The sequence below is a fragment of the Anopheles darlingi genome, chromosome 2 (genome assembly GCF_943734745.1).
Source record: "Anopheles darlingi chromosome 2, idAnoDarlMG_H_01, whole genome shotgun sequence".
Classification (NCBI taxonomy): Eukaryota; Metazoa; Arthropoda; class Insecta; order Diptera; family Culicidae; genus Anopheles; species Anopheles darlingi.
In genome coordinates, this window is record NC_064874.1 from 67,173,557 (window position 1) to 67,198,556 (window position 25,000).

Below are 25,000 nucleotides of genomic sequence, written 5' to 3' on the forward strand. Positions count from 1 at the left end.
TCCCTCCGAGAGCAGAAAGGCAGAAAGAAGAAGCTGCGGCTTAGTTTAGACTAAAATTTATATTTTCTTCCTTCGCGCTTACCAACAGAGAACTTGTCTTCTCGCCCTTTCTGGGACTGCTGCGTGTGTGTTCTGCAGTGGTTGAACGGTTGAAAAGGGATCATCACGATCCACCGAAGTGGTTTGAACATCGGTTTCAACGCCAGACCCCAGCACACCACAGCAGCGCATATCGTGTTTAGATCGTCTGCGAGTCTGGCTGTTAGCTGTTTGGTGCCCTGTGTCCTACAGTACCAACCAGCCACACGCACGGATGGACGCAGACACCCTTTCCATTCGTTCGCTCATCGATTCGTTTTATCGCTGGCCTTCGCCTTGCCCACAACATACTCGTTATGTTATGTTGGCCGGGGGACAGTTGGTCAGGACGACATTGCTACTCCGGCTGCTGGCGACACTTTCTCGTGTCGCGCAGACATTTATCAAGATCGGATGCGACACCTCCGTCACTCTCTCTCTCTCTTGCTCTCTATCTCTCGTGCGCTGTTCTAGGAAAACGCTTTGGCCCAAGTGTGACCCAATTATGGTCCTCATCACTTCTTTTCGTTACATTTCTTCGTCAGAAAATTCCCAACATACACGGTAACGCTCTCGAAAAGCATCACGATGTTGGCAACAAATGGGGCCCAGTATGGCCGGGATACTCAGTCGATTTAACGACAAGTGAATCGTAATTGAGCGTACATAATTAGAGGTGCCGAAAAGTCGTCCTTCGTTGTCTCCTTTTTTTTTTTGTTGGAATGATGATCGAGTGTTTGTTGACATTCAAGCCACTTTGCTCGCTGCAGCAACAAGTTGTCAGAGTTCTCAGAGACTAGACTAATAGAGAACTGACCTGGAAACACGTTAACGTCAGCCGTAGACCTTTGCGTATGCATCGTGCGCTTGACGGTAAGTCACCTCGTCGAGAAACCACGTCACTCGATCGTGCGAGCATTCGCCAAGCATAGACACCCAACGGCGTGTCACTAGCAGAACCTCAAGGAGACCAAGGAGACCGAAGATTTATCGTTCGGTTGCATGTGAAATGTCACTAAATATTCGTTCCCTGACGCATCGTGCGGTGCGAGCAAACGATCGTGCCCAGCATAAACGGATGCTGGCAGGGCAGGGCTGCTGTTGCTGCTGCTGCTGCTGCTGCTGACGGTTGCTGCGTGCCATTCTGCGGTGCCGTGCCCGGGTGAGCATCATATGGAATTGTCAAAATATTTGCACAAATGGGCACCTCCCCCTCCGCGCCCTTTCGATGTTTGTGAGCATGCCAAGGGTCCGCTCGAAGGTCGCCAGCCGAAGGACCAGCTTTAATGATAATCGGCACGCGATTCCGATTCGCAGCGGCGGCCACTTCAAATCCGACGCGTGCACTTTAGGTAGCCCCAGGCGGTGGCGGCGGCGGCGGCCAGCCCTGTCACAAGAAGGGCCACGGAGGACCTCCGATGTCTTCTTCTCACTCGATTCCTCCGGCCCTCGAGATGGCCCGTTTGTTCGAACGCACCAGTTCGATCATCGGGCGCTCCTGCTGTGATTGAATTAATGTTTGATTTAATAAGCCGGCGCAACGCGTGACGGCGACGGTGATGGTGGTGGTGGCGGACGATGTTATGTTGTGTTCCTCGACACGAACGGGGATGCACCGCGGACGCGGACACCGCCATCGAACAACATCGAACAACGCCGAACGCCATCCCGGTCACGGCACGCACCCGAATTCAATCACAAATGTTGAAACATGTTTAACATCGATCCGCTTGCGTAACGGTATCGGCTACTAGACCTCCTCACCCTCCCTCCAGGATGGTCCAGGACCCCGCCAACGCACCTTCACGATGATGGCCATCAAATTAAACAATTTTCGATGCGATCACCTTCCCTCGGCCCTCCTGCTCGTTGCAATAAAGGAGTCCGTCCGCCGGTCCGGTTCGGCGTTGGCTGCAATAATGAAACATATGTTAGCCACCGGACATCACGATCGCTCACCGTTGCGGGGGGTGGGCCGCGGGAGGCAATTTGATAAATGCAAACACTATGCCCTGGCGTCCGCCCAAACAGTCAGCGTTGAATTTGGTTGATTGCTTGGCCGGCGGCCAGCAGCAGCATGCCGTTGTTGTCATCGGTATTGCCAAAGCCTTCCGTTCCGTTTCGTTCCGTTCGGGAGCGAATACAGAGAAAGGCGGCACAACACAAGATTGCACTCTCCCGGTCGGCATGCTAATGATTTTTTGGCCAGCGCTGGAAAGGCTCCCGGGCGCGTGTTGCTTTCGATTAGCGAAGGTGCTCCATTTAATTTGCTGCAAGACGGTGGTCGGTGGTCGAGTTTTCTCGAGAACAGGCGCCTGCCGGATGTGGCCTCTACGAGAGGCAGTAATATGGGGTCTAGTAGTGGCCAACATGCGTCCATTTGCTCTTTATTGTTATAAAAAATATAATCTGTTTTAGGGGAATGAAAAATCCGGTTTCTAGTTTTATAAAATTACGTGCCTATTGATAAAGAAAGCTATGTCTCTGCTATTGAATTGGTTAGAGCTCGACAGTGGCTCTTTTCACCAACAGAAAAATTCCTGATAAGCGAAGACAAACCAAGGTTCTATTAACAATCCTCAGTTCTCATGAATTTCTTTAATCTGCAAAACAAATCGTTGGAAAAGGATAGCCATTCACTCTCTTCTAGCTCCATCCACCTGCAATTTATCAGTAAAGCATAGCACTAAAAAGAAACATTGTTTTCTAAGCTAACAAGCGTTACATTAACTATCCTGATGATAGTGATGAATACTTCTCGAACTGCACCAAATTGCAGCAAATTAAATACACTCACCAATCGAGAAATGCTGCTTCAAACATTACATTCAATAAAATGAATAAAGCTCATACGGCTGGGCTAAAGAATGACGGGCAAGGGTTCGAACTACATCAATAAACTATCATTCCTCAAGAAATGCTACAAACCTGAACCGTTAATAGTACCATTGAATGTGACTGATGATATAAACTCCCGCAGTAGTACACATAATATCACAAGTATGCCTTGTAGATAGAAAAAGACAGTCGATTTCAAAGCTAATAACATGCAAGTGACATAGATGGCCTTATCTAATCGAGATTGCGGCCAATGTTTTCCTCCGAAAGTATCGAACCACGTCTATTCCGGCTGTTCTTCAAGTTGCTTCGCATGTTTTCCCATAAGATATGAATCGTCCATGCGTACCGTGTATCGTTGTACATCGATGATCCCTTAGTAAAGATCAACATTAAAAAACAACAACAGTGGGAAATATATCCGTGAAACGATGGGAACGATGCAATCAATATATCAAAACCCCTTTATCACGTGGTCACGCACGGCCATCGGATTCGATAATCGAGAACCATAACAACGCGACCAACGCGGCTGGGCACGGTATCTAGTGGTTATCGATTTTCTCCGGTTTAATTAGTGCCAGTTACCCATTCCCATATTGGACTATTAATTAAAAACAAACCCATGGATGCCATAAAGATTGAAATCAATAAAAGACTTCCAATTGTGAGCTGGAACAGCACCGGCAGCAGCAACAGCAGCACCAGCGGAAGCACAATCTCTTCTCGCTCGGAGCTTGATACGACCGGCGTAACAAAGGGCGAACAAAATGGCAGCAGAAGCTGCTGCAGCAGCGGGAGCACCGGGAGCATAAGATTGGCTCCCGTTGACCGGATGGGTGGCATCGGGACCGTTGCGCGCATGTTTCGAAAAATCCAACATGGCTGCTCCGCTCCAGCCAGCGGTAGCGCTCAGCAGCCAAAGGAAGCCCTGACATGGGAGCAACATTCCCATTCTTCTCGCTATATGCTCACGCTCCACAATAAACGGATCCTGGATGATGCTGAACGCGGTTCCGCTTGCCTGTGTGTCTCTCAATCAAAGGCTCTTCGTTGTGACGCACGAGCAATCGTGTGCGCGTGTATGTGTATTGTGACAGATTGTCCTTTTCCAAGACATCTTCCTCTTCCTTCTTTCTGCCTGGTCAATTATCGCACAAACCAGCCAGCCAGCCAGCTCCTCGTCCACGTCCTCCTGCTCGACGGAGTGCGCTGGTCGCATCATAAAGTTTTATGAACGTCAATGTAAACACACACACGCACCGATCTGCTCGTTTGCCAGGATGCGTCCATGAAAAAAGATGTCTCTCTTGCTCTCTGTCCTGCTTATCCTGCTCTCTGCTAAATGCTCGAGATGTGCCCTGACACGACTTCGAAATTAGCCTATTTCGCCCTAGAGGAACCTCTGAGGGGCAGAGATCCCTTGGAGATCGTAATCATATAAACAGTTTTACGATGGACCGTACGAGCGGCTCTGCGACCTTTTTACTCCACGATGATGTGCGCCAAGGCCGAACCGAGAGAGGGAAGTTGTCGTCGTCGTCGTTGTCGTTGACATGGTCTGTCGTTGGCATCGAAGATGATTACCACGTTCGCCGGGGGCCGGGACGACATACCCAGAGAGTCATTATAGGTCGCTTTGAGACGATGCAAAATAGAAATTAAAAGCCCGGTAGGTGGCAAACGTGCGGCACTGTGTCCCGATGCTTTACGATGCACGGGGTCACACGTCCATACTGACGGCCGGAGACTCACTCCCGAGAAAGCGAGTGACACAGAGAGAGAGCGAGAGAGAGATGGGAATGGGTCTCCGCCCGCCCTATCCATTAATGCTCACAGGTGGGTGGCCCCATTCTTCGTCATTGGCAAAGTACGGACCCGGACGGCTTCGAAGGTTCCGGCTCTCCCGCTAGAGAGACGATTAGTGTTTGCGGGATTATGTCTGTCGATGTCCTGTCCCATCGGCAGGACACCATTCTGTGGCTGGCCCTTCTGGCGTGGTTAACCGAAGAGCCGGAAAGGCACACAACGGGGACAGATTGCCCTGACACAAGGATCCCCTGGCCGTACCGATAATTGGCCACAGTCACGGTGAAGAATTGGAGACTTATTAGCGTTCTGGTCGACAGATGAAGACACTTCGCATTGACCGCGTAACGTTGTCCTTGAAGCTTCACCGCCGTTCTGCGCAAACGCCGCGAAAGATGGGCGGGACGACAATCGTCACCCGGCAACTGAAACCTGGGATCTTCTCCCCCAAAAACGAGGAGATTCCCCTTCGCCATCCAGAAAAAAAACGCTGAAAAGACCCCAAAAGATGAGCAAACAGCTATTTGACAGCATCGATTGCTTCAATATTTAACCAAACGGGGGGGGAAACGCGTTTGCTTTGAGCTTACCGGCACCAGCACCGGCATGTTGACCCACGATTGTGTGCCGATAAGCTGTGTGCAACATGGCCTATGCTGCTGCTGCTGCTGCAGCACAAGGGTAGCAAAGGGAGCTGCTTCCCCTTCGCTCCCGGTGAACCATAAATTCCAACGAAGTTTCCTTATCGGCTCGCGATCGTCGCGCATGTCGTCGCGATCAAACCATCTAAACGTCGATTTGGAATGGGGGGACCATAACACAGGGGGGGTCATAAATCGCCGCAGCCACAGCACACGGATAGCCGGGATAGCTCGATTCGAATGATGATGGCCAATACTGTGGCCTCGATAAGGTTCGATTTTGTCAATCGCGTCGCGGTTTTGATGTTCACCGAACGGCGCGAGCTCCCGTTCAAGCTTTCACCTCCTCCTCCTGCCCAGACCCAGGCCGTTGCGGTCGCGTCCAGTCAGTCCCCTAGTAGCACTGGTAGCCAGCTCTGGACAAACACACGCCAACCAGTCGGAGACACGCGTTTACGCAGACTCGCGCACACAGAACAACCGGAATTGGTTGCTGATATAGCATCCCAGGAACCGGGAACGTCTCTGCGCTGCACGTGAAGTAGTTGACTGGTTTGTTTGATTTCCATTATCAGAAGCCACACGGAAGTGTCTACCACGAACCGAGCGGTGACATGCGATTTGTGCAATTTGTCGGACCTACGAGGAGATACGTACGAGAAGTCGCTGTCGCTACTGTTTCATCGGTTCGGTTCCGGTATCGACACGTTAACGCAGTTGTCACGATACCTCAAGTACGTCTATGATGTCATCTTCAAGTAGATTAGCCTTAGATTAGACGCTAGCTGTAGCTGGCTCGTGTCCAAACAGGTCAAGTATTAGGAAGTTCGAAACGTCCGAAGGATCCCAATCACTTCGAAGAGTTTGTTGAGTTTGCTGGATTACGGCTGGAAGTGACGTCCCGTTTCCCTCTCTGTGTATATTCGTAGCACCACTCACTACCTTCGGCATCCCTTCAGCAGCGAGCCGTGAGTTTGATTTAGGACTTCATCACCGAAGATTTATTTCATTTACGCGTCGCGGCGTCGTTTCGCTTGAGATCGTGTGAGGTGATTTCGGGACACCCTGACCCCCCACTCCTCCTTTTCTTTCTTTTGCCTCTTTCTCTCTCTCTGTTTTTCATCATTTGGAATTCAATTTATTCTTCAGAATCTGTCTGGTGGGGTCCTCGACTCGACGACGAAACACCGACAGCAACGGAATGATGAATGGGCATTCCGATCGATTGGGCTCGCAAGACCGATGTAGCGGTGGCGTCAGAAAAAGAGGGGGGGGGAGGGACGACGATCACGGGACCACCCCAAAATCGAACCCAAACCGTACCCCGGTCAGGGTCCTTGCGATGCGATTTCGCGGGGCGCGATCCAAAGCCGCGCTTTTGGCGAAAGATCGCGTTGAGATCGAGGGACGGGAGAGGGGTTAATCAATATATCAATCAATCAACCAAAGACCCGTCCCTAAATGGAGCCTGATTTATGTCAGGTAACCCCTCTCCTCCGCCCCTGATCTCCCAGTCACTCCTACGTGTTCGAGTCCCACGCAACGCGACCGACTTCGAGTCGATCGATCGATCGATCGTCGGACCAATCGATTGAGATTCCCGTTGAGTGAGCATCGACATGCGATCAGTCGGTCTCACCCCGCCCGGAGTCCCGTGTCCCCGGAACGCCGATGATGTTGGATTTAGATAAATTCAATTACGAAAACCATAATCGTCTCTCTCACTCCCTTCTCTGCGATCGTCCGGAGTCGCGTCGCGATGAAAGGCGGATTAAAAGGTGCGAATGGGGACAGGGTGGTAGTGAGGAAAGAGGAGGAGGTGCTAAGCCACCAGAAACTTGAATCGCCCTCCTCCCGTCTTATCATCCACCATCCGACTGGGTTCATTCATAAAAATCCCATTCAGTCAGTTCGGTGAGGTCTGTGGCCGTCGACGCTGTCGCCGCCACCGCCACCGATACCCCATTGTCCATGTTCTCAGGGGACGGACGAACCGTTTGCTAATTCGAAGGAATCGAAATTTATGTCCATGTCCGGACCCACACACACACACACCCGGGAGGCCGTGGAGGTTGAGGAGCTCAAGTTTGAAGTTTGATATGTCTTCAATCGCGGTGTGTCCGGCGGGGCCAAACAGGGTGTGAGAATGGTGATGGTGATGGGTCCACGCAGAGCAGAGAACGGAAAAGGCAGCATCATCAGCAAAAGAAAAGTAGAATGGGAAGAAAAGGAAACCGAAAGAAAGGAAATCCGAACCTGAATTCGCCGCGGAATCTTCGAAGGCTTCGCGGCCATTTGGCTTAGTTAATCCACCCTCGAAACATAGGCGTACGCCCACTCGGATACTCTGGAGACCGAGGATCGGAGGAAAAGGAGAAGAAGCAGCAGCCGGCCGCGAAGCTCGTCACTCGGTGCTCGGAGCTCGAGACGAGGGCTTTCGGCTTTGAAGGATTTATTTCCCATTCCGGAGGATTTATGTTTGCGCTCAAGACGTTGATGATCTCCGGTGTTTGGAGTCCGGATGGAGACGATCCCGAAACTTCCCATCGAAGCCCCCTCCCCCAGGCGACTCCAGCGATGGATCAAGGTGATCGAAGTGGGAAGAGCCTCCTATCTTCTTTCCTCTCTCAAGATCGGCTATGACCATGAGTTTGGCCCTGGAAAACGGTATGGGGCGGTGGTTCATTATGCGTGCGTGAGTGTGTGTGTGCGTTGCGGTGTGATCGGCCACTTACCACCCACGCGCGCACGTTATTTCCTCTCCGGGTTGTGTTGTTTCGCCTTGATGCAGCTTGATGGGCTTCAGCACCGAACAGTATCCTCGAGATCGCTCGTCGCCTCCTCTCAATGGACGAACGCTCGGAGGGGGTCCCCCGGGGGAACGATTAAGGGCTCGGCCGGCGGCTAAATGGCGAAATGGATGGATGGCCCCTGGTGTGCGACCAAAGGACATCCATTCTTATGTTTCGTTTGGTGTTTTGTTTTGCGTTTTGCGTTTGCGTTTTGCGTTTGTTTGTTTGTGAACCGGCCAGCGATCGACGATCGATCGAGGGCCGTTGGTTTTGTTGGCCTCGACTTTTCCAACACCAACACGCATCCTTCGCTTTCGGCGTGTCCTTGACGTCCGGAACGTTTGACGGATTTAATAAAAATATCAAAATGCATCCTCTCTCTCTCACTCTCGCTCGCTTCCACTCTGAAAGACAAGACTTGGTAAGCATCAGCAAGGACCTCTTACCACTGTGGAAATGCCACCACCAACACCACTAGCAATGTGCAGTGTGCTCTTCTCATAAATGGGTCGTGCGTGTCGAACACACACACACGACACAAATTGCACCCGAAATTGTTTTATGTTTTGATGATTATGATGTTTTCGTTCGCTCCCATCTCCACCGGGAAGGCTCACGACGGCGTACGCCAGAGCTGCGGAGGTTCGTTCACCTACAAAACGAGCATCGAGGACGTATCCCTGGCGTGGCAATAATATCGCGCGCCCTCATATGCAGCGTGCACCGAAGAGTCATCCCTTCGAAGGGGATCGCCCCGTTCAGCACTCATCCACGATTATGGCGGCAATTTTTGGTAGTTTCCGTCCATAGTTCGGTCGTGTGACCTGTGGCCTTGAGCGAACCTTCACCGAGGTTGATTACAAAATGTGGAAGGGAAAACCCTCAGCGACACAGCAATATCCGAATTCTTCCACACGCTCCAACGCTCCTTGGAGTCCTTGCCTCAAGTTCGTTCGGCGTTTTTCGGCATAATCGTAAAAGTGTACGACACACTACTGGTAACACTACCAGAAGGATGCAATGGAGGCGTGTTCCATGTGTTCCGTATGTTGGGGAGCATAAAACAATCGACGCAGCTTTATTGAGCGTTGCTGCTACTATATTCGAGTTCGAAGGGAGAAAAGTGTTTTCCAAAAGTGTGTGTTTTTATGGAAAGTGTGCAACTACTGGTTTGCGTTCCGCTTCTTCGGATGCACTCGTTCGAAGGGAATAAATTTTGGATTTCTCTCCACCAAAAGCACGATGCTCAAACATCAACGAATGCTTTGCGAGGCAACGTAACGAACCTTCGTTTAATGTATTTTATTTATGTATTTTCGACTAGTATAAATTGTTCTCTTCCAGATTCTCATTACTCCTATGCTTTCTATTCTTATTAAATAAATACAATAAAATGTAATGTACTACCAAATAAGAACATTATAAAAAAATAAGTAAGAGGAAAATTTTTAGCTTACCGTCTGACGAAAATACGTCAACCATCCTTTTCTGAATACGTTTGTCAACAATTGACACGTGTCCTTCAACTTCACGTCCTTCAATCTAAGCTGTAACGGTATTTAAACTCGAAAACGATAGAGATTTTACCAATTAGTGGTAAAATTTGAATGAATTTTAGTTACGAAATTATAGTGTATAAAGAACATGTGCAAAGTGAAACAAAAGCATTTTAGCTGAAACTCATTACCAGTAAGCACATAGTTTTGGTATGGAGTTAATGCTCTCTAATATTTTAAGGACATTTTTTCCAAATAGTCCTTTGTATTTACTGGTTTGATAACGTTTTGATCCGCTTGATTTTCGTCCATCTTTATTGGCTGCTATATTACGCTAAATCTATACATATGAAAAGACGCAACTGATTGAAGACCGAGTTAGAAAATCTAGAAAAAAATTAAAGCTTACATTCAGAAATTGAGCGCAGTTTGTGACAACTGTACTAGAAATGGTTTCTTCAAACACTTAATGTTGATTGGTGCCAATCAAATGTATCCGTAGCCTCATTCCTTCAGCTTCGCGAAACGCTTTAATGAAGAATGAAGCAATTAACGCTTAAGATACCTTAACAAATCACACGGTCCCATCCCGTGACAAGCGTGCAACAATTGTAAACGCACTAATCCATCCAGAACAACAAATCGTTTGCCATTACTTTCAAAATCGTAACCACAGCCAACACCACCCATGAAGTCCTCGCCTATTCTAACATTGGCGTACGGTCTCACACAAAAGCGTGCGTGAAACCTCCAGTTTACTGCCGGGACAATACATTATCCGCTTAGCATGTCGCCTAGCGAAAGTGTACGTGCAAATCCGTTCCGGGAAGCATCATCATCACCGGTCACCGAAACCGAACTCGAAATCTGCAGCATCCAGAAGCTGCTGTTTCTGTTGCTGGCTTTGCGGTGTTTGCGGTCATCCGACAAACGAAAAAAATCCCCCAAAAACCAAACTTCAAAACAGTAAAACAAAAAAACACGCCGACAAATTAAGACTTCTCACCGACTGGCGGCGGCGCTGGTGGATTGACGGACCTCCATCGACGAAATAGCGGCGCGCATCTTCACTCAACGCCACCAACGAAGCAGGCCGGACCGCGGAACCCATAAACCGGACACCGCATGTATGTGTGTGTCTGTGTGTCGATCAGTAAGTGTCAGGTTTGGTGGCAAGAATTCATTGTCCAGCATCTTCGCGCTTCGGAGCGCGCAGCGTCCTGTCTGGAGGGTATGGCATCTCGGTCACGTCAACTTTATGGCCACATTAAATTAAAATGTTTTCCAAACCGACCGACCGACCGACCTGGAGAGCTTCGCGTCTCCGGAGGCAATCCAGGCAGTGATCCGGCATGAGCAGTTCATCCCCGGGACCCGCGGACGGACATTAAGTATCGTTTAGCCGAGGTGTTATCTCTATCAACTACCAATTACATTCCCGAGGTAGAACCTGAACTGAAGGGAATCGGGAGGTGAGGGCACCCAAAACCAGCGTGTAATGACCAGCGTCACAGCGTCGGTGATCATCATTTCGCGTGAAGGTCGTGAAGCACCCCTTTTGCGCCCACCCCTGTGTGGTCCCTGGCATTCCGGTATGTCCGTCTCGTGTGTGGATGGTAGATGCACCTCAAATGCGACCAAAATGTGACGCGAATGGCGTCTTTGCTGATGAGCAGAGAGATCGACTCGTTCCACTTCGTTCAAGGCTGACTTGGACCGTTCTTCCTTAGAATCCTTAGAACGAATAGTGGAACCAGTGTTGGAGCAGTGTCTGGGCAGGTTAACCTACCGTGACACCGCTGTTTTGACAGGTTACCTTCTTCCCTAGCGTGTTGCAGTGCAGGGTGCGTCTGATAAGCCCAGTCCTGACACACACACATCCCCCCTGATGCGTATCAAACCGGAGCTCGGTGGTCTCTGGTGTTGCTTCGATCTCCGGTGTCCTGCTGGCTGAACAGCAGCAGCAGCAGCAGCAGCAGTACTTGGACCAAGTTGCAGCACTGCACCCTGGCACACCAAGGGGGATATTCGGAGAAACATCTAGCACCCGGATCCGGGACGAGAGACACTATCCAGCAGCGCACCGTTACCTGATGCGGATCCGGATCTGGTGGTGGCCTCCTCGGTGGTCCACGGTGGTAGCGAACCTGTCCAACCAACTGCGTGATGGTCAACTGCGTCACTAGATCACCCGGCCGGACCAACCCGGTGTTTGTCGTGTTGTGTTCGCAGCTTCCTCGCACAATCACCCTAGCCTATATGGCCTCCTGCCAGCCAAAAGGACCCCTAGACCCAGCACCCAGACTCCCTCGGACTGCGTCCGTATGCTCGAGGCTGGCTTGCGTCGCACGTTTCGCAGAAAATTCACAATTCCGCTCCGCTAGCCCACGCCCCAGCCCAGGGCCCTCTCCTGCCGTGCACCACCAGCGGTTAGGAGCCTCAATTTGGGACAATTACATGGAAGGTGATCGTGCAACGCCCCCGTTGTGCCACCTCTGTTTGTTTTTGGCCATTGTTTTGCTCGCCTCCGTTGTCTGTAAGAGTTGTCTCTTGCAAAAATCATTAGCCGGATGAATGAACGCTGCGCGAACGTTGGCGTCCCTAAGATATGCTTTTCTTATCGAAGTCCGTAGACGGGACCCGAGCGCGGAGGTGGGTTGCAGGGCTCGGGCCATGGGCTCCTGGGGTCCTGGCATTACCTACAAATATCTACATCACGGCTGGACTCATTTATGCTTTGTTTTGTGCAAACAACAAGCATTTTGGGATTGACAAAACAATTTGGGCTGGGTTCGTGAGGTTCTACCTTCTCGATCTGATAATGATCGCTTTTTTCGAAGACACAGACGACACTCGTCTCTCGTCTGTTGGAATAGAAAAAACGACGAGCAGCAGAGGATCCTGATGCTGGTTAAAAAAGGTTGGTCATTTTATGAGACCAATTCCTCCTCCCTTCGCTACCAATTAGCTCACCTGACAAACCCCTTTCGGTGAACCTGGACTCGTTCTGAAATGCTCTCTCACTCGAAAAAAAAAGCGCTCCGAATACCACCAAACAGACCTCTGGAACCTCTGCATGCATGCAGACCATTTTATCATCCCGCCGAAGTCATCGCTCCCGACGTTTCTGGTAGCTCTGGAAGCCAATCTAAACATTGAAGTCATTCCCGGGGAGCGGGAAAAACACACACCGAAAGGCACACTACACGGCCACGCGGGTACACAGGGCCCTCGTGGGTGCCTCCGGTGAAATAAAACAATTCTCATCGCAGCCAAAAATCGTGAACCGGGCCCGCAAGCAGCAGCGTAAGTGCGACTACCCTAGTGCGAGAGGCGTAAAGTGGTAGGTTCGAGGTTTCGATTTTTATCGTTTTAGAGCGTTGGAAGGATGGCAAAATACTACCGAGAGGGGGGGAGGGGGGGGAACCGAACTCAGACGAGCTTCTCCGGCCAATCCGGCCGGCCGGCCGCTGCTGCCGATGAATGTAGCGTTATTAGAAATGCAGGAGTTATGATGATCCGGAATATAGGGATTGGGATGTTTTTATTGGTGTGTCGTACGCCAACCGGCCGGCCAGGTCACGACGGAGACCCGAGACCGAGGAGCAATCGAACAACCGGGAGGAAGACCGTCTCCTGAAGCATGACGATCTTCTACAATTGTTTACAAGCGTACGGAACGGCGGAGGGCACACCATAAATCCCCTTTTTGCCTTAACTTACAAAACAGTAAAAACAAGGCATCATACGCTGGATGCGGGGCCCGGTATTCGGTGGAATGCGGCCACACGTTCCTCCGAGTTCCTCCGAGCATAACCATCTTTCGGTTTTTGCTCGTCCAAGATGGATGCATTTTATAGCGGTATCTCATCCCCGGCCATCGCCATTCGTCAAAGCAAGCAAGGACAACCGAGCAGCGGACACGCGCCAACTACATACAACGTTGCCAGTGGAAACGCTTGGGCGTGCTGGCACTGACTGCTGTTGACGCTGCTGTTGCTGCTGCCGAACGGAAACCGGGAAAACTGCCAACTGCCTCGAGCGCCAACAGCGAGCGACAGACCGCGCGAGAGAGACAGTCACGGCTCGGGGGGAAAATTCAATTTCCATCCCGTTCTCGATTGTCCAGGTTCTTGTGAACCAACCCACCCAAGGGCTGGTGGACTTTGATGTTTTCCATGATGATGATGATGCTGATGGGAGACGGACTGCCGGGTAAATGAGTTGCAAATTTAAATAAATCAATCTTCAACCCCCGATCCGGCCAGGTGGTACCGACGAGTACCGAGTCCCGTGACCCGGGGGTCACCAAAGGAGTGCGGGAGGAGTCCGTGCCCTATTACATCCGATATGTAAATGCAATTTGCCTTTTCACCGAAATACCCGAGCCCGAAAAAGAGTCCGTGAATGCGCCGGTTCCGGTATGATACCAGCCGGGGATTGCTGGTCCGTGCCGCAGGCTACACGGGAACGCAGATTTGCAGATTAACGAGCGATAAGCGTGGTGGAAAGAAATGAATCCGAAAATCGAATTGCCTTTCGATGTGCCAGCGCGACGCAATCGTTGTACTTGATCCTGGGAACGTTGGGGGTTCAATATGTTTGCTGGTTAAGCTGTTGGACAGCAGCAGCAGCAGCAGGACTGTAAAGTGACTTATGTTGCTTGTCGTCAATCGGTGTTCCATTTTTTAAGGAGTTTCGCAGGAGTGAGGAAGATTACAATTACCGATTGCCGCTGATTATGCAAATTGGTGAACTAAACAGCGTTCCGCGTTAGAGCGTGTCTTTACGGGATTTGATTGATTCCTTGGCCATGGCGATAAGATACTTGACATTAGATAAGACTTACTGTTCTGCTGAGGTTAGTCACTTGTTCTACGAAGAGAAGAAGGTTGATTGCAATTAGGTGGAGCGCACAGCAGCATGTTTTTCGTTTGGGTTCCCTTTGTATTGGATAGATAGAGGTTCCAGAACAACGTCATGGCGCAGGACAGGTGATAACATGGCTGGATAGACAAATTTCCAGGACTCACGAAGCCCAATACTGATTAGCAGCTCGTAAAACAAATGATCCCGAATATTTCCGTGACCTTTCTCAACGTCGTCCTCGGATCTAGTGCTACGATGCTCCTGCAGCTGGATCCTTCGCGCTCGCGCCTTCGATGTCACTGAGCCCACTGGCAGCAACCTCTGAACACACCGCAGGGTGTGAAGTCCATAAAACGCGTCTCATCGGCAACATGCGCAGAAGGAAGGTTTACCTTCGACCGGGATCGCTTAATCAAAGCCCATCTTTGATCGCGGAATGTGCCCCGATCCTGTGCCGGCTGCGTTGCTTTGTGGGGTCTTCTTCTCGAGCGGCGGCTGTCATTCCAGCAGGAGGTGTCATAAATTTCACATCTTTATTCGCCCAGTCGACCAATGGTCCGAGTTCCGAGAAGCTGGAGTTGCACCTGAAGCGATCAAAACCCAGGACCGCGACTCGGGAGTGTCGGGAAGGACGAGATAGTCCGCGTGCCCGAAGTTAAGCTTCCTTGTTTGCTTGGCTAAATGGCCGATCGTCAACCGATCGGAAGGTTGGTTCGTCCGAGGGTCCTTCCTCGCGCCGAACGGCCCGAACGTTGCATCTGTTCTCGTGGTGCAAGGTGCTGGGAGTGTCGAGGTTCTTGCGGCACTTGACGCCGTTTCGTGCCCATCCATCTTCGCACGCCGCCTTGACGAGAAGGCGTCATCCACGTTGTAAAATGGTCTTGTGCCCAGAAACTAATTAATTTTCACCTTTTGTTCGGTGTTGTTGGACGTAGGAGGGGGCATCGAACAGGTTGATCGGGAGGCAAGCTCTTTGGTTAAGGACATCCAGTTTAAACAGTGATAGATAGCGGAACATCGCAAGAAGAGGCCTGTGGAGAGAACGAATACATCTGTTGTGACACGAGACAGTATTGTGAATAGCGTTTCCAGAACGATCTTTTATTATTTTTGAACACTAACTGTTACCATGTCAAGAATAAGCGATTTTGGAGGTCAGATGATAGAGTAACGAACATTACTTTCACATTCTTTTCATGACTACCACATTCCTAACACACAGTTCCATCCATTTGCCTTGCAGTAATCATTAGACATAACATTGGGTTAGTTCATGTGTCTTAAATAGTGTATTAGGTGGAACAGATCGAGCATACTAGAGTTTGTTTCGGTTTTAGTTGCCAGGACCTTACCGTTTATTACTAAAAAATAGAATTTAAAATAATTGTTATGAATTAAAAAAATATTACTAAAAACGACTCACTCTCACTCATAACGTCTCCCTTTTGGAACACTGGAATGGATTAAGAAGCGTAATTTCTAAAAGTAACGATTATACTTGACAAATTAAATTTCCTTTTTGAATTTATATTAATATATTTTTATATTAATTTCAAAAAATAATGAATATAAAATTAACAGCACAACAAATTCTATATCTATATCTATCTATAGAATGTTGTGATAATGTTGTTATGAAACTACTAACTTATTGTTGTGCAATTCATAATACAAACGAATGTATCTTTAATCGTTTGCCTTGTACAATACGATTCAATTCGAAAAAATCCGAAGTGAAAGGTCTCAACTCAATTTCAACCCAAACAATGCTCTTTATAAACTGAGTTGATACTCAGTCGTCGTTAAGATCTAAAAATTCGTTTCTGAACCGGTCGATTGACTACCTTCGACTTTTCTTGCCTTTGTTCGGTGACAATGAGATATAAACGATGGTCAACCAAATGGCATCAAAAATTGAAAAGCTTACACACAATGCACTTTTCACTTTTGGCAAAGCCTCCATTCATAAAAAGTGTCCAAACATGTCACCTTTTCGCCCAAAAATTCCTATTCTACCTTCTCGTCTCGTCCTTCGCGTGCTGCTGGAGGCACGCTAACATGCAGGACAGCAAACTGGTGGTTCCTAGAGTGATCAGCTCAGGATCACCCAAGCTGCTGCGAGTTCCTTAAAAGCGCATCAATCTTAATTACCTCTCGAGTGGTTGCTTTCACCTGCTTTCATCCTTTCATTCTGAAGCACAACACTCACAACTGCTGAAGAGGAGACTCTATTCGCTGAAATGGAATCCTAATCGAGGGATCCTTTGACAAATAGACAACAATGCCCGATCAAACAATAATCGCCAACACGATTTCACGTAAAATATCCATCCCAAAATGGTCGTCGGGTAGCCGGTTTCGTCCCGATAAGATCAGCAGCGGTTCTGCGAATCTATTCTTCGTCAATGTAGAAGGACATTCGTGGCAGCAGCAAATGGGCTACCATAAAAGCATCATTACATTGGCATTTGCTAGCTACTTTGTGACGTTAATGTGAATCGATGGGTTCGAATCATAAGATTACCAGCTGGCAAACTAGCACCAGCAGCAGAATGGCAGGAACAGGCCTTTTGTGGAATGACACCTGAAGATTGGTTTTCGATTGGCACTAGGAGGTTTTATGGCAAATAGAGACACTTCTCTCAGTGTTTTTTTTATTGTTTTTAGTTGTGTGAGTTTCGTTACAGTATTCTACAAAGTTATCTTTAAATTACTCTCATTTTTGAAATGTACTGCATTTCAGGTAAAGTCCTATCTTTAGAAAAAAGGACAAGAGCTTCATCACGTGTTTTGATACATTTTTCAACTCGCAACCAATGATGATAAAAGGTTCTTCTAATATTGTGAATGATAAATTATTTATTCATTCAAGCAGAATCGTACCACCTGAAGTCGATGCTGTGAAGCATAATACCTGTGAAGGTTAAGACTGAAGCAACATTCTTAAAGTATACCACCTAATAGTTTGCGCACCCAACTTAGCAAAACATAAATTGCAAACCATGCGCATTCATTGCAACCAAAGATTTCTGTGTTGAATGTATTTTCCGTTTTGCGGCAACCCAGTTGAAGTTATGCTTAAGGGCACTGAGCGATTGTTTTGAGTTGCTGTGGTGTTTCGTTTGCTAAACAGCATTCAATTACCAGCATCTTGTTTCCTTTGATTTAAGGCTGACTCCCAGAAACAATTGAGATACAGTTTCCAAGAAAACCCAAACGGAGACTGACACCATTCACGGACGAAACAAAGGTTGCTGCTCTTGCCCACGTGTCCACGTGTCCTGTTTATGCTTATGTTGCTAAACAGTACGAAAGCATCCAAATGCCCTTCCATCAATTATCACATCCCGATGTAGGACAACCTGAAAGAAGGACCACCGATTGCACCGGTCCATTACCATCATCGCCTAACGAATCAAAAGCGCATCTGCCATCCAACTCACTCCTTCCGTGTTTTGCTTCTTCATCCAGCAACATTGCAACACGGGAGACATCGTCCTGTCCGAAATTGGCCCACATTTTGCCAGTCAAGAAGGGCGCGGAAGATCACTTCCTGGCTGGCAAAACAAACGCAGCACGAGCCCAACGATCATCCAACGTGTCTGAGAAGCTAGAAAGCTCTGCAACGGCAGCATCAGCCTACAGCAACCAACAACAGGGTATCCCATCAGCCCACCCCACTTGCAACGGGATGGCGCATAAATTAAAACATCTGTTCCGGAAGGTTTGCTGCGCACCGTAAGGGGCCCTATTCGATGTCAACCAACCGATATGTGTGTACATCTTTGTTTGGCTTCCATTTGTCTTCTGCATTGGCCCCAGGGTTCGTCCTTTCTTGAGCTGCTCTTACTCCAATGCGTTTCTTAACACCCGTTTCATTAGCTTGAAGCTCACCAAACTGCTCAATCAGCGTGGTGCATTCCGATCGCTTGCCTCAAGACCCTGGTGACTGTGTGTGGCTGTGCCCAGCGGTAGGTGCACAGCAGCAGCGCGCTACTCCTGCGTCTCCCTCGTACTGAACCGCAAGGGCAAGGACTAAGACATGCAGTGCTAAAGGTCAGCATGCGGGTGCTGGTGGTCTTCTTTGCGCTGGTAGACCATAGAGTTCTTTGGCTTTCGTTTAGATACGACGATAAGCACTAGACACTCTGCTGCTTGATCATACCAACACAGCAAGATCGTAGACAAGCGATAGGAAATCGTTTAAGAGAAAATGACCACAATCCGGAAAGGTGTGGCAAGACATTCCGTGGAGTACAGAGGCAGCTGCAGGGCCATGTATCCTGCTGGTTAATGCCAGGACAGCCATCCTTGCTACGATGTAATTATGCTGTTTTCACTCATTTTGTATTGAATTGATTAAAGCTACCTAAAAAGACGCTAACAAAACCATCGATATAAATACTAGAGTTATCCCCTAATCTTTGGTATTAGCTCAAATTAATTTTAAAAATTAAAGTGCATTCAATTCTCAAAAAAATTGGGATTTTTGCTTGTAACATAAAATATTAAAACATAAAAACCAACAGCTCGTATACCGATCAAATCATATAGTTGAATGAATCCAGATCACTAGCTAACCATATGTTTGCAAAATAGTAGCATTTACATTATAACTTTAAAGTTTTAAGACATAATAGTGTTCATATATTTAATAAATAAATAAAAATATTACAAATTTAAAAAGTTGAATTTTAAAATATATTTGTTTAACTTAAATTAAGATCGTTATATTGGATCTTGAGTCGATCACGCACGAACAGCGAGAGGAGATTGCACAAAACAAAGCGACACAGGAGAAGACGTTCACTGAGTTTCTGGGAGTATACATACATCACCTCGTGTAAATCTGTTAGAAAACAACATCGGGCATAATCTAAGCGTACTACAGGATCGATCGTGGCCGATCCTCGCTCAGCAGACAGCGTGTGCCAATCATGATGCGTTACGAGAGAAACTCTTCGATTTTATTCCCAAAAACAATCAATCGGTTAATGGGTTTGGAGCGAAATTTGTTGTCCAACAATTTCTCTTCCAAACTACGAAAGCAAGATTGTGTAACTACAACTCCAGAGATCACCTCAACTCCCTTTACCAGCTCAACACCAGCTGCCTCGACAATACCCAAGATTGATCCATCCTATGCATCGTACAAGGATGTAGCATCAAATGTGTCTGGGACCTACCTAATTCGTGCCAAGAGTGGAAGTCCCGTGTATTGTGAACAATTATTACCCGTGTATTGTGAACAACAGCAGTTTGGTGGCGGGTGGCTCGTATTTCAGTATCGATACGATGGATCAGTGGATTTTGATCGTAACTGGACTGAATTCAAGAATGGATTCGGAGATATCAAGAAAGAGTTCTCGTTAGGGCTGGAGAAGTTGCACCAGCTCACATCGGTTCGTGCGTATGAGTTGATAGTGGAATTAAAAGACTATAGCGGCACATATAAATATGCCCGGTATAATAGATTTGAGATCGGAAGTGAAAGCGAGCAGTATAGCATAAAGACGTTAGGGACATATTGGAACCGCTGGTGACTCTCTGGAGTATCAGAAAGGGATGAAATTCACGACTAAAGATCGCGATAATGATGAGAAATCGACCAATTGCGCTATAGATTTTGAAGGGGCCTGGTGGCACAAAAAATGTCATCGTTCACATTTGAACGGGCGATATCTTAACGTAGACAGTGATAAAACAATTGAGTTGGTACCATGTCCAAAATAACCGTCAAGGAATGAGCTATTCAAGAATGATGATTCGTCCCGTATAGTAGATATTATCGTAAAATCCACTGTCCCACAGAAATGAATCAACACCTAGCTAAACTGTATCCAAATGTCCATGAATAAAAGTATAATTTGCAAGCAAAGTTATTTAAATACAAGCATGGGTGGAGAAAAAATATCTTTGTGAAGGACAATAATGTGCAAACACTCGGTAATTAATTAAAGGAATGCATCGATGAACCACTATAAATAAGAAGTGGAAGCACCATTCACAAGAATACCGTCCACAGCCACAGAATTCTGCTCAAATTTTTTGAACTTTCTGAAATTTTCAACAAAAATTCGAAACAAAATTCGAAGTGAAAAATGGACCACACCCTTGGTTGAACTGTTGTTTTGGCTTTGAGGTTAGGTTAAGGCTCGAACAGCTGTTGAACAATTAGAGTGGGAATTTTTAAGTTTTAAGCAACAACCACAGTGCGAAAGATCCCCAGAAAGACCGCGCTGAATCCACGAAAAGGGATTCAGTTTCCCACCAAAATCCGCAGAAAATGGCATCACGATTGGTGCAGGTGCTGCACGCCGGAAAACTCAGCTACCGGCAGGGTCTCCGGTTGCAGACGGCCGTGGTGAACCGGGTGCGAGACCACAATCCACACGTACTGATACTCACCGAGCACGAGCCGGTTTACACGATCGGAATCCGGACGCGGGACTATAGCGAGGAAGAGGAACACCGTCTGCTAGCGGTAGGGGCCGATTTCGTCCGCACCAACCGGGGAGGCTTGATAACGTTTCACGGACCGGGCCAGCTCGTGGCGTATCCCGTCCTCAATTTGCGCCACTTCCAACCGAGCGTCCGGTGGTACGTGTGCCACCTGGAACGGACCATTATCGAGCTGTGTCGTCGGTTTGGTCTGAAGGATGCCCAAACGACACCGGATACGGGAGTGTGGATCGGGGATCGCAAGATCTGCGCCATGGGGATACACGTCAGCCGGTACATTACGTCCCACGGTCTGGCACTTAACTGTGACAACGACCTCAGCTGGTTCCGGCATATCGTACCGTGCGGATTGGCCGGCAAAGGTGTGACTTCGCTCGCGCAACAGCTTGCGGAAAGGTCAATCGATCCGCGGACGGTGGAAGGCTCTCTGACGACCGACAGTGTTACCCCGCATTTTCTGCGATGCTTCAGCGATACCTTCGAGTGTGAACTTACGACGTTGGAAGATCCGGTACAACGGCTGCTGCTGGAAGAATCTCGACATGAAGCGAAAGGATGATAGGGAACAAGAGGAGAATCATCCGTTTTCTTTTATCTGTTTTATTTGTTACTTCCGTGCCTTATTCCATTTGTTAATCTCCCTAACTAACTCCGTACCAAAGCTGAAAAGCCAGCCGTGCAATATAGGTAACAAAGTAGACTTAGAAACTATGCGCCGTCGACGCGCGTTTGTTCAAAGCATAGGCTTTCGCATTGCCTACTGATATTTGTTCGCTTCATTTCTCGTAATGCTACTACTTCAGAGGACCTTCGGAGTAATTCCAGCAATATAAAAAAAGGAAAAGCACAATGTATGCCAAGGTACCCTTGCAGGGATACGATAAACTATATGTATATAAAGGAAATAGAATTTTGAACAAAATTATAAACATTTAACGCGCACAGTTCTGTTGCAGGCGCTGCTATACCATCACATTCTTGGTTCATTATTTGGCGGTTACCATTAAGGAAAGTTAGAACCAAAACTTATGTAACTAATAGTTACTTTACACACAGCCCATCTTCCTCCACACAGGCAATGCCGATCGCATTAGCAGATCCGTGTTCCGACCACCCAGTACACAGATTACATCGACGCACACAGGAGCTACACACTCTTGCACGATTTCCGCCAAAGTCACCACTTGGCCTGCACTATCCATTCGCCTTCGAATGTTCTCCAAATACGGGGCCCAACTGGCCGTTTGAAGGTTTCGTTGGCTCGCCAGCACTCCAGGAGCTTCATTTACTATTTCGAGGATGTTGCTTCTCAAGCCGGAGCATAGCTTCACCAGGGGTTGCTCTCTACCTTGTGAGGTGGTGCTGCTATCCTCTACCATGTGGAAGCCATCATCATGCTCATCGGCGGCTGGCATTTGCGCTGGTAATTCGTCGAAATTTCGTCCCGACGTGACCCTCAAGGCTTGCTGACAGAAGGTAAGGCACGCGATCAGCAAGCGTACGACGGCACGCCTTGTCGGGCTACAGGCGGTTCCCTTGTACAAACTTAAAGCGCTCTGCATCAACCGATTCACCGTACCCTGCGGTCCTCGCAGTACCGAACGCAGATGTTGCAGAAACTCTTGCAGCGCCAACTCGTCATCATTACCTGTTACCGGCAACAGTGTCATCAGCACGTAAGCCATCATTCCCCACAAGAGATAGAGACGCGGTTCAAGCTGGGTGCTAGAAAGATGAAGAGAAAAATTAATATGAGTATGCGACCGGCCAACGTGCTGTTGAAAGGTCAGCTACCTGACTTCAATCTTTTTCAGCTGCTTCTGTAGCTGCACTAACGTTTGCAACTTATCAGCGGTGCTAGTGGCCAGTATACAACGGCCCATCAGTGAGAGATGTAGCGTAAGCAATGTCGTTGCCTCCGTGTTAAATTGTTCTATCGGCACCAGCCATGAATTAAGCACTATTGGATCAACGAGATTGAGAATCGAAATCCATTGTCCACTGAACTTGGCTACACAATCTTGACCAGCATCAGAACCGGAATTAATCACTTCTTCCGGTGTTGCCAGACCGGAGCTTGGGCAGGAATGTTTGCTTGAGCAAAAGTACCGATTCAGGGCATCCTCCATCGTTAACAGGATCTCACGAGGAACGCGATCACTATACAGAAAACAACCCCGTATTGCACTGGTGACGAACAGGTGCATACCCGTGATATCCTTTTCCATTTCATTGCGTATCGCTTTGGTAAAGAAACTGCAGAAATGTGGAAAAACAGTTTTAAGAAGTAGAATATTACTTTTGGCCTACGACCTAAACTTACGGAAACGCATCCTCAGCGACAAAGCCTTTGATTGCATCAAACAATTGCAAGAGGAGCGTGCTTCCACCAGCGCCTTCCCTTCGATCATTCAATCTATTGGGATCTTCTGGAATGTTTATCATAGTATAAGCTATGTTCTCCACCAACTTCTGGATTGCTGCCGCAAACTGTGCTACTCCAGTAGGACTTGCGAGGGCTTTTTTGTTACGCTTGGCATACGTTAGCAGTAAGCGTACCGCACAACGTACAAATAGTTCCCGCTTGCGTTGCTGGTCTTCGTTCGACTGTTCCTGTTCACCATTGAACTCATTATAGCGAAGTCCGGAAACAATCAACAAAAGACTGAAATGGAAGATTAAAAAGACAATTGATAGAGGCTATAGAATTCTTGTGCCCTTTGAACATCCGATTTGTTCTTCACTGTTGCTTACTTGAGAATGGCTTCATCGATCGAGGCCACCGCGAACGATGCCAGCTGAAGCATGATCGAAGGATCTGCTGACATAACAAACCAATCGAGTGTCTGCTCGACCGCCCGTACCTCCAACTCAATCCATCGCATTCCGGATAGCTTCGCCAACGTCTCCAACATAGATGCACGACCGCTCGTATGAACCGTTGGTTCATGCGCAAGCTTTACACAGACGGTGAGCAGATCAGCCATCGGCATTGCCCGGAAATCATCGGACATCCGTTCCCAACGGCAACGGATGAATACCTGACTCGCGAACTGATGGGCAGCCGGTGCAAACCGATCCAGTACTCGATCAAAGGCCTCTAGTGCTGTCCCTCCCGGTCGCAACGATTCCCAGGGAAGCGTTAGCAATTGCACGTTCACCGGTGTCAATACGCTGGTTGCCACCGAACGATGAGCAAAGTTCCTCTCGTACCATTCAAACACTAATTCCAGTACACGCGAGCTGCTATCGTAGTGCCCACCCGAGAACGAACGCATACTATCGTTCAGCTTCGCGACGAGCGACTCGATGCAGTACGTAAAAGCGGTCAACATTTGCGACGCTTCGGCGACATACAACTCACTCCACGGCAGAAGTAAATCCTGCTGACCGTTGGGACGGAACTGTTGAATCCAGCTAGCAAGATTGGTTTTTTCGTACGGTTCCACCCAGGCAGAGAACAGTTTGCACAATATTGACCATACCGAGAGTGTTTCTGTGGGCGAGACGTTACGAATCAATCTTAAACCATCGTCATCGCTTAAACTTCATTCTACTAACCCGCTTCTGCCTCCTTCAAACTGCTCATCTGTAACGGAATAACGATTTCGATGTATGCATGAGCGAGCGTTGCTAGCGTTAGCGCAAGGGGCATCACATAAGCCCGGTATTCCGGATAAAGTCCATGGAGGCAATTTTGTGTTCGCTGCGTAACGAAACGTTCTGAGAGACGAAATATCACACCAGACACCATGTTGAAGATGCCGACGCGCCACGCACCGCCATACTGTCGCCCGACGAAAGCATCCAAGAGCGCACGTGCACCAGGCTCATTAATGGCGATGGTTAGCGGCGGCACATGCCACTGGCGACGCAAGCTATTGTTTACGGCTAGTAGCACCTCCGGCTGAAGATGACGTTGCTCGCAACCGTTGAGTAGCTCCAATAAAATTAGCTCATAATGGACAGGAAAGTTGTACTCGAGCAGGGCCAGAAGATGGCGCAGCAGCGTCTG

The 25,000-nt window shown here is 48.3% G+C and overlaps 3 protein-coding genes across 3 annotated transcripts in view; 2 read left to right on the forward strand and 1 right to left on the reverse strand.

Annotated features, from left to right (window-relative positions):
* Positions 1 to 18,736: 18,736 nt before the first annotated feature.
* LOC125959469 (fibrinogen C domain-containing protein 1-like) lies at positions 18,737 to 20,302 on the forward strand. The gene is given in 5 exon segments (XM_049692292.1): positions 18,737 to 18,755; positions 19,380 to 19,521; positions 19,622 to 20,050; positions 20,052 to 20,220; positions 20,222 to 20,302. Coding segments are annotated over 5 exon segments (840 nt in total).
* A 388-nt stretch (positions 20,303 to 20,690) lies between these two features.
* LOC125952658 (putative lipoyltransferase 2, mitochondrial) lies at positions 20,691 to 21,544 on the forward strand. Its single transcript, XM_049682270.1, has one exon. The coding sequence runs from the start codon at positions 20,810 to 20,812 to the stop codon at positions 21,542 to 21,544; it is 735 nt and encodes a 244-aa protein (XP_049538227.1). The 5' UTR covers positions 20,691 to 20,809.
* A 1-nt stretch (position 21,545) lies between these two features.
* The window catches only part of LOC125952627 (ectopic P granules protein 5 homolog), a 9,372-nt gene continuing 5,917 nt past the window's right edge, over positions 21,546 to 25,000 (reverse strand). Inside the window, exons 10-14 of the mRNA XM_049682219.1 lie at positions 24,547 to 24,997; positions 23,740 to 24,481; positions 23,309 to 23,650; positions 22,780 to 23,241; positions 21,546 to 22,710 (exon numbers count right to left, since the gene is read on the reverse strand). Of these exons, the coding sequence (XP_049538176.1) occupies positions 22,032 to 22,710; positions 22,780 to 23,241; positions 23,309 to 23,650; positions 23,740 to 24,481; positions 24,547 to 24,997 (2,676 nt within the window). The 3' untranslated portion in view covers positions 21,546 to 22,031. The remainder of the gene's footprint in view (positions 22,711 to 22,779; positions 23,242 to 23,308; positions 23,651 to 23,739; positions 24,482 to 24,546; positions 24,998 to 25,000) is intronic.

Excerpts from the sequence above, each read along its gene's own strand:
- LOC125952658 (XM_049682270.1), top strand. The coding sequence starts at position 20,810 with ATGGCATCACGATTGGTGCAGGTGCTGCACGCCGGAAAACTCAGCTAC.